Here is a 13,378-nt window from a genome sequence, read left to right as displayed (position 1 = left end):
TCCCTAAATCTCATTCACCAAAACTGAAGCACAAACAATACCACACCGTAAGACATATGACTTTCAGATAATTTCACAATAAAGCACCAAAAGGCATCAACACCACAAACACACCTCAGCAGTACAAATCAATGACACCATTTACAGGGGGGTGCGGTTAGGAAATAATGATGGTCAACAGTTGGCACCTCCCTTTTCATAGAGGCAAGTAATGTTTTCTATACAAGCCAGAAAACATGCCTTATCATACTGTAAAGATCAGCACATTAAAGGATCTTTCAGACAGGAAGTGGGATGTGCTGCGATGACTATTAGGATTTTATACTCGTCGTGCGGTGCCTCACAAATGGCAAAGTTCACATCAAATTGATGTCATATTCACTGTTGTTACCTACCTCTTAATTTTTTATAACATGGCATGTTGTGGTCACTGGTCACCAAGCCCTGCCTGTACAACATAATTAAATCTCTTGCTCATGGCCTTCCCGTCTACTTGGATGCATATCACATACAAGTCAAACATGGCCGCAGTCAAAGTTCAGCTGCAGCACACATAAATGCTCTTTAGCCGGCGCACTTATGCTGCACTTTACTTAATGCAGTGCAAACACATTATTGCAAGCCACAGAAAAGAATGGGCTTCAGAGTGCAGCACACAACTGCAGTTTTCAGCACTTTACAGCTCCTGGTACAAACAATTGCTTTGGCAGGTGTGTTTGTTAAAGAGTTTCGTAGTATTTGAAAAACAGTTCAGAGCTCAAAAACAAAAGTTTTGTCACATTTTCAGTCGATGTAAAAATTGTGCACATGAGCAAAATTTTGACACAAATGGAACCTCATACTCTCGGGGTGAAACAGGCAGCCTGCTGTGCCTCTTCTTTCCCCCTGCACAGTGTTTATTAATAGACATAAACAGACCCGGGGTAGTCATGGTCACGCATAGCAGCACAGTGACTGAGTGAGAGGAGGCTGGGTCAACTGTCTTTATCCCCCCTCCTCTCTCGGTTCATCTGTACTCGCTGCTCCCGCTCATTCTTTAACACTCACTTTACTTTTGTCGTTTGAACCAGAGCGCCTTGATTTTATTCTTGCTCAGCAGATTCATCATCGGAATACAGCAGGAAGGCAGAAAAAAGGAATCATATGTTGAGAAGTAAGTTCTTGTGATGGTTTAAATTAATTATACGTTCATGAACTTTCTGTTGTTGTTCATAATGCAGTTTTTTATTTTTACTGTGGCCTTTTGCTTAACTGATAAGTAAATGTTTTTGTGTAAGATGGACATCAGGCGCATGCTGGTGCTGTCTCTGGGTGTTGTGCCTTATCCCAGCACCTGTCCTGCAGTGAGACAGCTGGTCCCTGTCATATCTTCTACTGAGCTTTGTTCTGTTAGCAGTCAAACATGTCAAAGAAAGAACAACAAAATGTAGCTTCTAAAATATGCTCATTAATTACATGAAATGACCTAGTTAAATACAAGCACAAGAGTTCTAGCTTGATTCTTTGCTTTTTTTAGTTGGTTTCAAACCAAGAAACAGCATCTATCACATGGATCTTGTCTCTCTTGTCTCAAATCTCTACCCGATGACATTATTGGGTCAATTTGATCAATTTACCCTTGGGGAGTATCTGGCTAGTCTTGGCAAACACCTCAAAGGGTACAGTTACAGCTGCATTATTCACCAGGGGAGACTCCAAGTGCCCATCCATCGACAGGGACAATGACATGTTATGATAATCTGCTTGCTGGTGTAATCTCTGTAATGCCACTTGCTGGAACTTCAGATGAAAACTGTCTGTGTGTGTTTATATCACTAGAGGTTTTGTGTTCATTGAATGCATACTTGTCTGAGGTGTGTTTGACCGTGGCCATGCACTGAATTGGTGCCCGTGGCACCTAGCCTAAGGGAGCAGCTGTCAAAAACATGCCCTGCTAAACCATGCCTCCACATGCCCACATGTGCTAATGACATCAGCATAGCTTGCAAGTCCAGCCAAAACATTAACCCAGCCCCTATTGTATGCTCACATGTTATCATTTTAAGCCAGACCTAATATATAGCTAAGAGGCCTGAGACTGCCTAACGTATTCATCTGGTTTAACAGGCCTTTCTGAAGGGGACTTCTACATCAAAACGGGCAACGGGAATTAGGCCAAACAGATGGATGACCTAGATGATAACATTTCATCCTCTGGTTTTGAGCCACTCTTCATTAAGGAAGAGGAGGGGAATCCAGAGAGATCCCTCATGGAACAAGGAGAATGCAACACAAACCTCCATGACCTCACCTTCACAGGCGCACAGCTAAAGCAATCAGCTTTGATAAAGCCATACCTCCAGGAGATGGATGACTTACTGAAGAGCTGTGAAGAGCTCACCGGTATTTCATTTGGCTCTCAGTACTCAGCAAATTATACTGAAACAAATCTGAATGAATCCAGTCATGGTCAGGCAAAAGAGGAAGTAACAGTGGAAAAGTGTGGAGAAGCATGGAAACACCCCCAAGCCTATCTTTCAACTAGCTACATTGACACACACATAGATGGGACCAGTGCCGAAGAAAAGCCTGCCCAGGGCCAATCGCATTGCATGGGAACTGTCATCGACAGGTGTGGCGTGACCACAGAACGCTGTCGCCAGGCAGAAATGCCTCTGACATCAGCAGGTAACAAACTGAGCAAAACCATGGTGGAGTATGAAGGCCAGCTGCTGGGGATGCTAGCCATGCTGGAGGGCTGTATAGAAGAAACTGGCATGGATTTTGAACCCCAAGAGTGGGTTACAGATGAAAGCCAAGAATATGTACACATCAACAAGAACCCTCAGCTTTATAGAGGCACAATACTGGTGCCCATTCAGCAAGAGAGGCTATTAAAGACGGAGAGCCAGCCAATGCAATTGGACTCCTGGGAAGAAGGTCAAGTTTCCAAGGACACCGGGAAAAGAATGACAGCAGGTTCAGCAACACATGGCAGCCAGCACAAAGATTTGTCTGGCCATGACATGATGGGTGAGCTCTCTGTGGACCGATCAGAAAGCCCAGGTCATCTAAAAACAGACAAGGTGTTCGGCTTTTCAGAGACACCCATAGATACTACAAAAGAGAACACGATGTACTGCGAGGGAATGAAGCCTGGACATATATTTGATGAAAGCACAGAAACAACAGGAGATGTGATTGAGATTGATGTAGATGCCAATGAACTCCTGTCTGAGAAGACAGAAGAACTCAAGAGAGACACCTTAGATCTGGGATCTAGTGTGACAGAATTAGAGGCCTTGGGGACTCAGATGGAGGACTGCATTGAAGAGGTACAGCGATTACAGAAGAGGAGGAAGGAGCTGCTGGTAGAGGTGCTGTGCCTGAGAGGGGAAATGGGCCAAGGGGCAAGTGAGGAGGAGGAGGAGGAGGAGGAGCGGATTGATAACAAAGTGGCAGACCTGATGAATGTGCTCAAAAAAGAACAAGAAGGCAGAAGGGGAGAAAGAAAGAGGGAGAGAGAGATCCTCAGGGAGGAGAGGGCAGAGGAGGAAAGAAGGATGTGGAAGGTGAACCTGGAGAGACAGGGGCTACAAGATGAGCTTAGAAAGCTGAAGAGGAGGCTATTTGCAATGGCGAGGGGCTGCGCCCACAGCCAGGCAGCTCTGAACAACCAGCGCCGTGAAGTGGAGATACTAAAGAGAGAAGAGGTAAGAACATAATTACATTTCCATCCATCATGCATTTCCAACCATTCATTCATCTTCTTCTAAATGAATTTCTTCCAGGAGAAGCTGAAGTCCTTGGTGCTCCAGCTGATAGAAGAGGGCTGCCAGCTCAGGCTGGCCCAACAACAACAGCTCTCAGTAGTAAGAGCGAAGCTCCAGGAACAGAGCTCCAGTCAGACTACCAACACTGCAGAGGAGCTGACTGAATGCAGGAGGCATTCATGTGGGGACATACAGCAGTATGTGGAGGGTGGCCTGAAAGCATTGGAGGACAGGTGCAGTCAGTGGAATCACCAAAACACGTGTTTTTCTTCCTTTTGACACACACAGACATTTGGTAGTGCTGTAGTTTTAAGACATAAAAACCCACTGACACAGTGTTACAGCTATAAAACACTAAAGCTTTCTCTGATTTGCTTGTCCAGGTATGAGCCCATTTTGCTTGCACTGTTGAAGAGAAGAGAGGCAACAGCTGGCGCAATCGTTAAAGCCAAAGAGCAGGCCCAGGAGCTGAGAGCCCAGCTGAGACCTCTGATGGAGGAGATAGAAAAACTGAAGCTGCAGAGGGCTTGTTTGGAGGAGAAACTCAATCTAATCCACATGCAAAGAAGAGAAAACGTGGGGCAGTACAAGGTAACCAAGGTGACTGAGGAAAAAGTAGGGCATGACGACAAAAACACTGACATTATGCCTGCCTCTCAGGAGACGGTGCACTGTCTGGAGGAGAGCAGCAGAGAACTGAAGACTGAGTTACAGATTCAGAAGCGAAAAACCAAAGAGATCAAGGAGTTGAGAGATAGCCTTAACGAGCAGCTCCTACTTTACAGGTAATCCGTTCATCAAGTCTGTACCACACCTTTAAACCTTTAAGCCTGTAACTAGATTGTTTTTCTTTACAGAAATGCCATTCAGGACCATAACATGGGTGACAATGAGGAGGAAACATGACTGTTCTTCACACAAAATGAGCTTGTGTTTTAGGAAACATAGTAAACTAAAGGTTTGATCAGTGCACTTTAACACATATAAACATACATGCTGTTATAGGACAAAACCAAGACAATCTTTTTTTTTGTAAAGATAAACTAGACTGCAGCTTGTAGGAAAGTTTTTGTTATGAATAAACGCAGTGTGTTCTTTGTAATCTAAGTGCCACTGATGAGTTAATGTCTGTCTCTGAAGAGCAGACTGAATTTCTTGTACTTATAAGGCCAACGTGCCTGAAGAACTAAACACTGGGACACAGACGAACAGGGTGAGTAAGCCTCAGAGACGGGAAAAAGTACCAAAACATCACAACACAAAAGAGGCCTGAGCAAAGTGTGACGAAGCATCATCAACTCTTTCACTAAAATGATTAAAAACTGTGACTGCTCACGTTTGACAAGGAGACAATCCTCATTTTCACAGAATTACAGGCATAGTGGATGTTAAACATGCAAAATATTAAACATGCAAAAAACGTTTGTGGCTGAAGGAGAATAAACTATGCTGTACCATGAGTACCAAAATGAATCAAATAATATATCAATAATTTAGTGTCATTAAATGTATGGCTTAAATAAACTTAAATATCTATTCATGTCACTTTAAAATTTGATTTTAATTAATGACATTTCATTTTAAAAAACTAATCAATCATGTTTAATTGTTTAATGAGGGATTTATTTCATTCATTTTGGCACTTGTGGCCCTCCATACAGTAACTTTTCACCCTGAAAAGTAAAAACCTGCATTTCTTTAAATGGCCAGCAGAGGGCGATGACTCTGAAGACTTCTGGCTTTATCTGTGTGGAATTAGGCCTCTACTCCTTTGCTTTATGGTCCAGATAAACAGTCTGCTAACACTCAGTTACTATTTTGAGGTCATAAAGAATCAAAGTTCATTTTGTTAATAAATTAGGGTGACTGTAAGGGTCAGAAAGGAGTGTCCAGTGCAGTCAGTGCTCATAGACCAACAACCTGTCTATCACAAGTCATTGCTTGTCATTTCCAGTAAAAAAAAAAAAAACAAACAAAAAACATAACAGGATGAAAATGACAACAGTACCTTCTAAATCTCTCTTCTATAATCATCTGTAGTCCACAAAAACCAGAGCAACAAGATTTCAGGAACGTTACTTCAAGAAAGTCACATTCAATGCCACTGTTCTGTGGACTGCGTCAAATTCTAGCTGGCATTTTACTTAACGTTGTAACATAATCACTTTTAATTGTTCAATAACACTTTATTAGGGAAAGAAAGCATTTACAATATAGCATTGTACAAGGAAGAGCCAGTTAATTACAAAAATACAGATTATACATAAGTGCATTGAAAAAAACAATAAAGAAATAAAAATGAAAAAAGTGAAATTCTTGAGGCAGTAAGTTACTAAAACGAGTCACTTTCAGTGTCCCAAAACAATCCAGCGCTACATTTAGTCACACTGTGTTCTTAGCATTTAGTGTCCCGATGGAAGCGGAGCAGGATGGCGGAGTAGCTGAGTGGAACTATTTGTGATCAGGCTTGTAGGTGAATGCACACGACACGTGGAGGTGTTACGCGGTAGCTTCACTTTCCATTGTACCCTCAGGTTCTTCATCATTGTAGATGTTCTCAGCCTACACGGACAAATCAGTGTCAGTTATTCAGACTCAAAAATATTAGCTGTGAGAAAACCTTTAGTAAAAATATGTCTAAATAAATAAAATAATTGGCAGATGGAACAACACACTCACAAAAAGCATTAAAAATCGTATGGTACAAGGCAGAGGGATTGAAAGCTAACATGTGGTCACAGCTGTCTTACCATTTGCCACACTTGCATAATGTTGTCCTCAGACACAGAACAGGTGACCCAGGGTTCATTGGGGTTCCAGGAAAAGTCAGAGATCTTGGCTGTGTGGCCTCCGTGGATAAACTAGTAAAGAGAAGAGAAGCTTCAAGTTTCGGCATACATCAATGCAAGATGGCGACACTTCTACAGACTTCAGCGAGTCTCACCAGAAGCTCAGGCGGGCCGTCCTCTGCATCTTCTGGAGACTGCTCCTCGCCAATTTTACTACAGAAGAAGAAATGAGAGTTAAACTTTATACAAGGCAATGTCACTACACTGTGCCACACATTTCCGGGGTCAACTAAGTCTTTAAAGCCATCTGTTTTAAGAAGGTCTTATCAAATAATTGTGTACCTGAGATCCCAGACATTGAGGCGGCGATCTGTTCCACTAGATGCTAATACGGTTTCATTATGAGGTGACCACTGAACCTAAAACAGAATTTAAGGCGCTGAAGGTGAAAAGCATTTCATTCATCATAAAAGTAAATCTTTGAGTTACTGTCTGTGTGATTCACTGCTTTGGAATTACAAGAACGTCTTGGCATCTGCATCGGAATGATCATCAGGAATATTAATAATAATCAAAATGCAGAAGTGTATATTGAAACCCACACAGCCACTATTTTCTCAACAAGAACACTGATATCAGCAGCAAAGTCATTGCTGTCGTAGTTTAACGCCGAGCTGAGCCATTACACAGCAAAAAGCAAAGAAGCGGTGCTCTGACCAAGACGGTGAGTTTGGGTGGAGTTTTTCTACAGTCCACAACAGCAACGCGTCTTATTGTAATCGAGATTAAAAGCCTCACAGGTAAGAGAACTAGCAGCAGTACTTGATCAAACCAACATGTTTGCTCAACGAGCTCAGAGGTGAAGAAAAGCATTTTTCCAGTTTCTCCCAGCCACTGAAGTTTGTTTGTAGGATACAAACAAAAACAAAAGCTGCAGAAGTTAAAATATATTATTTAGACAGACTGCTAACTTACTTTAATATTTAAATTTACCAAACCTGCTGCAGGCTGAAGGCAGCAGGTTGAGTCAAAAGAGGCATATACTACATAAGATTTATTTCAGTGCTTTATTTTAAAATTTAAATCAGTATAAAATATACAAAATTATATCACTGCACCACTAGATACTGTCCTTATTTTAGTACAATTTCATTCATATAAAGAAACATCTTACCTGAAAGATCTCATCTTTGTGCGACTCAAAGGAATGTAGCTTTAGCTTCAGGTTTCTCAAGTCCCAAAGAGCCACGGTCTGTGGGCGGCACAGATATAGATTAAAACATGCCTGCAACATTTTCGGCAACAACACTGCAGTTACAAAACTAACAATACCATGAGGATTATTTAGTCAACAGTTACAAAATGCACTCAGTTAAAAGTCCTGCTGTTAATAAAACAATACCAATTAAAAAGTGTTGGAATATTATATCACCTTGTCTGCTGAGCCGGTGGCAACGATGAACTCGCTGAAAGGGTTAAATGACAAACAGTTGACCTCTGCTGTGTGGGCCTCCACTGCATGGCTGGCATTGGAGGTATTGTTTGAACGAGTGTCCCAACTTAAAGGACAAGACACAGGGTGACGCTCATCCTTTTGCTGCATTTGAAAAAAACTGTAAGTGTGCTTCACCTGCGCGTGGTATTTCACTGAGAGCCTTACATCATAAGCTTCTGGTCGTCTGCTACAGATCCAAAGAGCGACTCGTGAAGCAGATGCCAAGAGACGTCTTCAACCACAGCACTGTGACCGGTAAAGACCGTCTTTGCATTTACTATCCTGCCCTCCTTGGGAACAGCACTGATGTCCCACAGACAGATTGTCTAAGGGACAAAAGCACATCAAACCTCATGTTTGCACTTCAGTTTTTTAAAAACGTAGTCAAATTGGAAAATGATTGTTAACAGCAGGTTTTTGGCAGTGCACATTTTTTAATACCTTCCTGACATTTCATTAAGGTCAGTTTCTGACAGCATTTGTGGAAAAACATTTAGACAGAAGTCATTGTAGTTATGAATGTAAAGCAGGGGTGGGCAACTCCAGGCCTCGAGGGCCGGTGTCTCGAGGGCAGGTTTTAGATGAGTCCTTGAACCAACACAGCTGATTTAAATGGCTAAATTAGCTCCTGAAGTTCTCCAGAGGCCTGGTAATGAACTAATCATGTGATTCAGGTGTGTTGACCAAAGGTGAGATCTAAAACTTGCAGGACACCGGCCCTCGGGGCCTGGAATTGCCCACCCCTGATGTAAAGCATGGGTCTCAAACTCCAGTCCTTGGCTGTGTCCCAATTACCGGTAAGAGACTGCACGCTTGAAGGACGCATTTTAAGTGCGGTTACGTCACCGCCACGCGACGACGGCTGTCCCAATTCGAAGTGTGCTTCAAATGCATACTCCAAATGCGCCGTCCATTTCCCCAAATATCAAGCGTGGTCCGGTGCACGATTCGTGGTCCCACATATCCCACAATTCATAGCGCGGCGGTGGGTGTGGATAATTTTGCCGCAAAATGCGGCAGACGCGAGCGGCTGAAGAGGTTTTTTTTTTCTTCCAAACTTTATTGAAACCATAAAGCGAACAGTCAGTCATTCCAGTTCAGTTTGTACAGTAGACATACAAGGCAAATAAGAGTAACAATATACAGTACAATGAAATAAGAAGGATAAATAAAGGATAAAAAAAAAAGGGGGGGATGTGACAGACTTCATAACAACTTTGTATTTGAAAGTTGTGACAGCTCATTCGTTGAACATTGCTGAACGAATTTCAATCAATGATAAACCTTTTTTATTGGAAGTTAATTTAAGAGAGTTTAAGTAATATTCAATTTCAATCAAAAACAAATTAAATGATGGGATTGAGTTTTGAAATTTACATTTATGTATGTGGAATTTCCCTAATAAGATGGAGCGGCCGAAGAGTGAACTGTCAAAAGTACTGAATATGACGATCGATAGATAGATCGATATACACACACATCCTCATAATATTCTGACAATACTATAATATTGGCCATATTATATTTACATCACCACAGTGAGTTGACTTTAGTCTCATGAACAACATTAACTAATTGTTATTTACTAACTAATCTTAAATGACTGTTCAGCACAGAAATGAAGCCCAATAATCATGTTTTACAGTCCCGTGGTCTCAGCCTCAGATACTCAACTAATCAAAGTGATGTCATGACAAAAATGAATGACCAACAAAACATTTTCTCCTTCATTTCTGTCAAACAACGCTGTATGTAACGTGTCTCGCGGTTAGTATCATGGTTGCTAGGCAACCTGAACAGCACGACGAAGCGTATACCGTCCCATTTCACAAGCCTCTCACTTCCACACTTCTCGTACTTATAGTACGCACCGTACTTAGTGCGCGTACTTCAAGCGTGCAGTCTCTTACTTGGGACACAGCCCTTGAGGGCCGGTGTTCCTGTTGCAAACACACCTGAATAAAATTAGTAGCTCATTAGCGAGAATATAGAACTCACCTGCATGCTAAATTTAAGTAAATGTAAGTGTTTGGAAAAATGAACTTCTAAAAGTACTTTTATTGCACCATGTTCATTCACTCACAAGCTGCTGTAACATGAATCAAACGGCTGAATTTCCACCTCAGCATGCAGTCTAAAAGTTGCATAGTCTTGCTAATGACTTTAATTAATTGTATTCAGGCGTGTTGCAACAGGGACACGTAGAAAAGTTGCAGGACACCGGCCCTTGAGGACTGGAGTTTGAGACCCCTGATGTAAAGGATCAGCTGAGTAAATGATTTAATTCACCAGCTGGCATCAGAAATGCTAGTTCAATAACCTAATCGTAGAAATAATGCTCTGTGATAACTACAGTAATAGAAGCTGCAAATGAACAAAGCTGAGAGCAGTTTAATAGTTAAATTACGAGCATTTCCATGTGCACGTCACACAGACAACTTGAGGGATTGGAACCAAACAGTGAATGCAAGCGGTCATGAAGGCTGAAGTCGGCCCACCAAAATATCTGTGTGTGTGACTTTTTTGGCAAAGCAGTTTACTTTTATTTATGGTACTGGAAATATAGTGATTGAAACTAATATAACAAATCTGTAAAATAGCCCTAGTTGGAAATATCTGCTGCTAAAAATTAAAAACAGAAAAATATTTAGCACCATTTCTTCATAAAACAAGAACTACTTCCTCTTACGTGATCATCTGACGCACTAAGAAGAGCTCCTGACAGATTTGAATTCCAGGATAGACCATAGCCTTCTTTCTTGTGGCCTCTGAGACGCAGATCAGGGCGACACACTCCTGGAGTATCTAAAGACGACATAATAAAATCAACTGTCAATTCAGAGACACTGGAAGAGAGGTGCGAGTCTAAAAGAACTGAACAGACAAGTTTGTTTTTGACTAGCGATTCTGTACGCCCAGTATTTATGTTTTGATGAAGTTGTATAATTGTTTTAATACCAGCAAGCTACCAATCACAATCCAGTTTTTCATAACGTACTCAAGAACATGCCATCTTCAGCGGTGTGTTGTGCTTTGTGTGATTGTTGCACCTGGCTTTGAGGGATGCTTGGTGTAATCAAACACCAGCACATCTGAGGTGGGGGTCTTAGTGGCAATGATGCAGGGGTTCTGGGGCATATAGCGGGCACGGTTCACTTCTCCTTCGTGATTGATCCTGATTTCAATCTCAATCTTGCCGTTTACTGAGCCAAAGCCTCCAAACTCTTCAGGGAAATATAGAGAAATATGTTTGCAAGCTGTGAGTATATAAAATATGAAGTGAATGCATTATACATTCTCTCTTTATCAATATACCCACCTCCTTTGTCACTGTCGTAGTGCGAGGTGTCAAACTGGGCATCATCATTGGGCAGCTGCACGCTAGCAATAACCAGGTGATTCTGCTCATCAGACGTGTGAGTGCCCAAAATGAGCCTGTGTACGCTGTAATCCTTTCCCTCGGGCCTGGTAGGGAGAAAAAAAAAAAAAAAGGTTTAATGCATTAATACCACTTTCTTGCATGTTTGAGATATATTACTGGTCAAATGTGTAAGCGCTTCCACCTTGAGACGTCAGGTAACCACTGAACAGTCAGGCTGGGCCACTCTAAGGCATGGGTCATAACCAGGTCGTAAAGAAAGGGGGTGTTTTTCTTCCAGATCTTGTACTCTTCATTGATGACCCTCTCCTCCAACGCATCATCAAAAGCACCAGCTGGAAGACAAAGTGGTCACAGAACCAGTATTGATAATTGGCCACACAGTAATACTGTAACTAAATAAAAAGTACAAATACCTGTCAGATATATCCATAGCTTTCACTAACTCAAGCTGTTAGTTTATACTAGATTTATTTCTGTTACAGTTAATCGAATAGAATAACCCTGTAATTGTCCCACAAGGGGAAATTTGGGTGTAACAGCAGCAAGAAAGACACATATACAAACAAACACAAGACACAGAACAGAAACATACACAATTTTTACATATTTACATCAAGGACAATTGTTACCAAAAACAGAGTACTGTACCGTTATTAAATTAAATAAAATTAAATAAAGTTAAGAGGCAAACCCTGGTTATAGTGTGAATCGGTTGATAAAATAGAGGTTTACATCAGCGCTGTCACTTGCACTATGTTTGTTGGGAGCGGTTTTGATTGTATAGTCTGACAGCTGCAGGGAGGAAGGACCTGCAGAAGCGCTCCTTCATGCATCGAGGATGCAGCAGTCTGTCACTGAAGGAGCTCTGCAGTTAAGCAACATTTACATGCATGGGGTGGGAGACTGTCCATCAGAGATGTTATTTTGGCAGAGTCCTTCTGTCCCCAACCACCTGTACTGGGTCCAGGGTGCATCCCAGAACAGAGCTGACCTTCCTAATGAGTTTATCCAACCTCTTCCTCTCAGCTGCCGATAAACTGCTGCTCCAACATACCACACTGTAAAAAATGACGGATGCCACCACAGAGTCATAGGTCTTTAAAAGCGCCCCCCGGACTCCAAATGACCTCAGCCGCCTCAGCAGGTCGAGTCTGCTCTGACCCTTCCTGTAAAGTTCATCAGTGTTGTGGCTCCAGTCTAGTTTATTATTCAGGTGAATCGGCAACAACCTTTAAAAGTTGGTCTTTACAGTCAACAAATTTCGCTATCAAGTGATTTGACTGTTAACGTGACAAGGCCTAGGTATTTATCAGTGTTATGAGAAACTTCTCATTGTTCCCGCACCTTGCTACAGCGTTAGCATTACCATAAGACGTGAACTCATTTCTTCACCTCTGCCCGGTATTCACACACAAATTACCCCAACTTTTCAGAGACTGTGCCCAAACAATAACTGAGCTTTGACATCAGTAAAGTTCACCTTCACACTCTTAAATTACCCCCGCTTGTGTTGACTGTTATAGAGTAAAACACAAGAGCTACGGGCAGCTTGCCCTAGCTGCCACCTAAGCTAACCTGACAACTAGCTGAGGGGCATCAAACAGAATCGTTTCTTTTTGCTGACAACTAAAGTACTCACTCTACCTTCCTTGTCTGACATCATGTTTCTCCCACGTAGCTGACAGAAAACTGAAAGCTGAAGTGTGGTTAAGGTGTAGAGCCCCTTGAGCCTCGTCCAAGCTGGTCCTCCGGTGTGCCTGCAGACCCCCGGTACCGTTTAAACCACGGGAGTACAACGGCACGCTAAGAACTAGCTAACCGAGCAGCCGACTGTGAGAGACGTGGGTGCATTCGCGCGCTCAGTACAAAGAGGGGCGTCTTCCCACCAATTACGGCGCAGCACCTGTGCGCGTGGCTATCGCAGACTCCGGTGCAGCTGCAAGTAATTTCGATGGCAACC

General features: G+C 42.3%; 2 protein-coding genes across 2 annotated transcripts; one reads left to right on the top strand and one right to left on the bottom strand.

Annotated features, from left to right (window-relative positions):
* The first annotated feature begins 978 nt into the window (after window positions 1–978).
* Window positions 979–5,778, top strand: sync (syncoilin, intermediate filament protein). Its single transcript, XM_085395987.1, has 6 exons — window positions 979–1,153; window positions 2,107–3,692; window positions 3,771–3,985; window positions 4,136–4,343; window positions 4,413–4,537; window positions 4,610–5,778. The coding sequence occupies exons 2-6, from the start codon at window positions 2,163–2,165 to the stop codon at window positions 4,656–4,658; spliced, it is 2,127 nt and encodes a 708-aa protein (XP_085252113.1). The 5' UTR covers window positions 979–1,153; window positions 2,107–2,162; the 3' UTR covers window positions 4,659–5,778.
* A 139-nt stretch (window positions 5,779–5,917) lies between these two features.
* Window positions 5,918–13,348, bottom strand: rbbp4 (retinoblastoma binding protein 4). Its single transcript, XM_085395988.1, has 12 exons — window positions 13,063–13,348; window positions 11,600–11,750; window positions 11,356–11,501; window positions 11,087–11,260; window positions 10,726–10,841; window positions 8,202–8,362; window positions 7,974–8,100; window positions 7,716–7,793; window positions 6,884–6,960; window positions 6,697–6,754; window positions 6,503–6,613; window positions 5,918–6,314 (listed from the first exon to the last, which is right to left on the bottom strand). Exons 1-12 carry the CDS (start codon window positions 13,079–13,081, stop codon window positions 6,252–6,254), a joined length of 1,281 nt encoding a protein of 426 aa, XP_085252114.1. The 5' UTR covers window positions 13,082–13,348; the 3' UTR covers window positions 5,918–6,251.
* Between the last annotated feature and the right edge of the window lie 30 nt (window positions 13,349–13,378).

Source organism: Rhamphochromis longiceps, linkage group LG22 (assembly GCF_057381845.1).
Source record: "Rhamphochromis longiceps isolate RC_006_pf linkage group LG22, R_longiceps_female_GT1.1, whole genome shotgun sequence".
Lineage (NCBI taxonomy): Eukaryota > Metazoa > Chordata > Actinopteri > Cichliformes > Cichlidae > Rhamphochromis > Rhamphochromis longiceps.
Note: the sequence above shows the minus strand (reverse complement) of the source record. Positions and strands in the feature narration are given on the sequence as shown.

What these genes read in the sequence shown, in the direction of transcription:
- rbbp4 (XM_085395988.1), bottom strand. An exon ending in GACGACCAGAAGCTTATGAT is followed by an intron (nt 8,101 to 8,201) that starts GTAAGGCTCTCA and finishes TTGTCCTTTAAG; the next exon opens with TTGGGACACTCGTTCAAACA. An exon ending in ACAAAGATGAGATCTTTCAG is followed by an intron (nt 6,961 to 7,715) that starts GTAAGATGTTTC and finishes ATTCTGTTTTAG; the next exon opens with GTTCAGTGGTCACCTCATAA.
- sync (XM_085395987.1), top strand. Translation starts at nt 2,163, where the DNA reads ATGGATGACCTAGATGATAACATTTCATCCTCTGGTTTTGAGCCACTC. An exon ending in AAAACGTGGGGCAGTACAAG is followed by an intron (nt 4,344 to 4,412) that starts GTAACCAAGGTG and finishes CCTGCCTCTCAG; the next exon opens with GAGACGGTGCACTGTCTGGA. An exon ending in GAGCAGCTCCTACTTTACAG is followed by an intron (nt 4,538 to 4,609) that starts GTAATCCGTTCA and finishes TTTTCTTTACAG; the next exon opens with AAATGCCATTCAGGACCATA.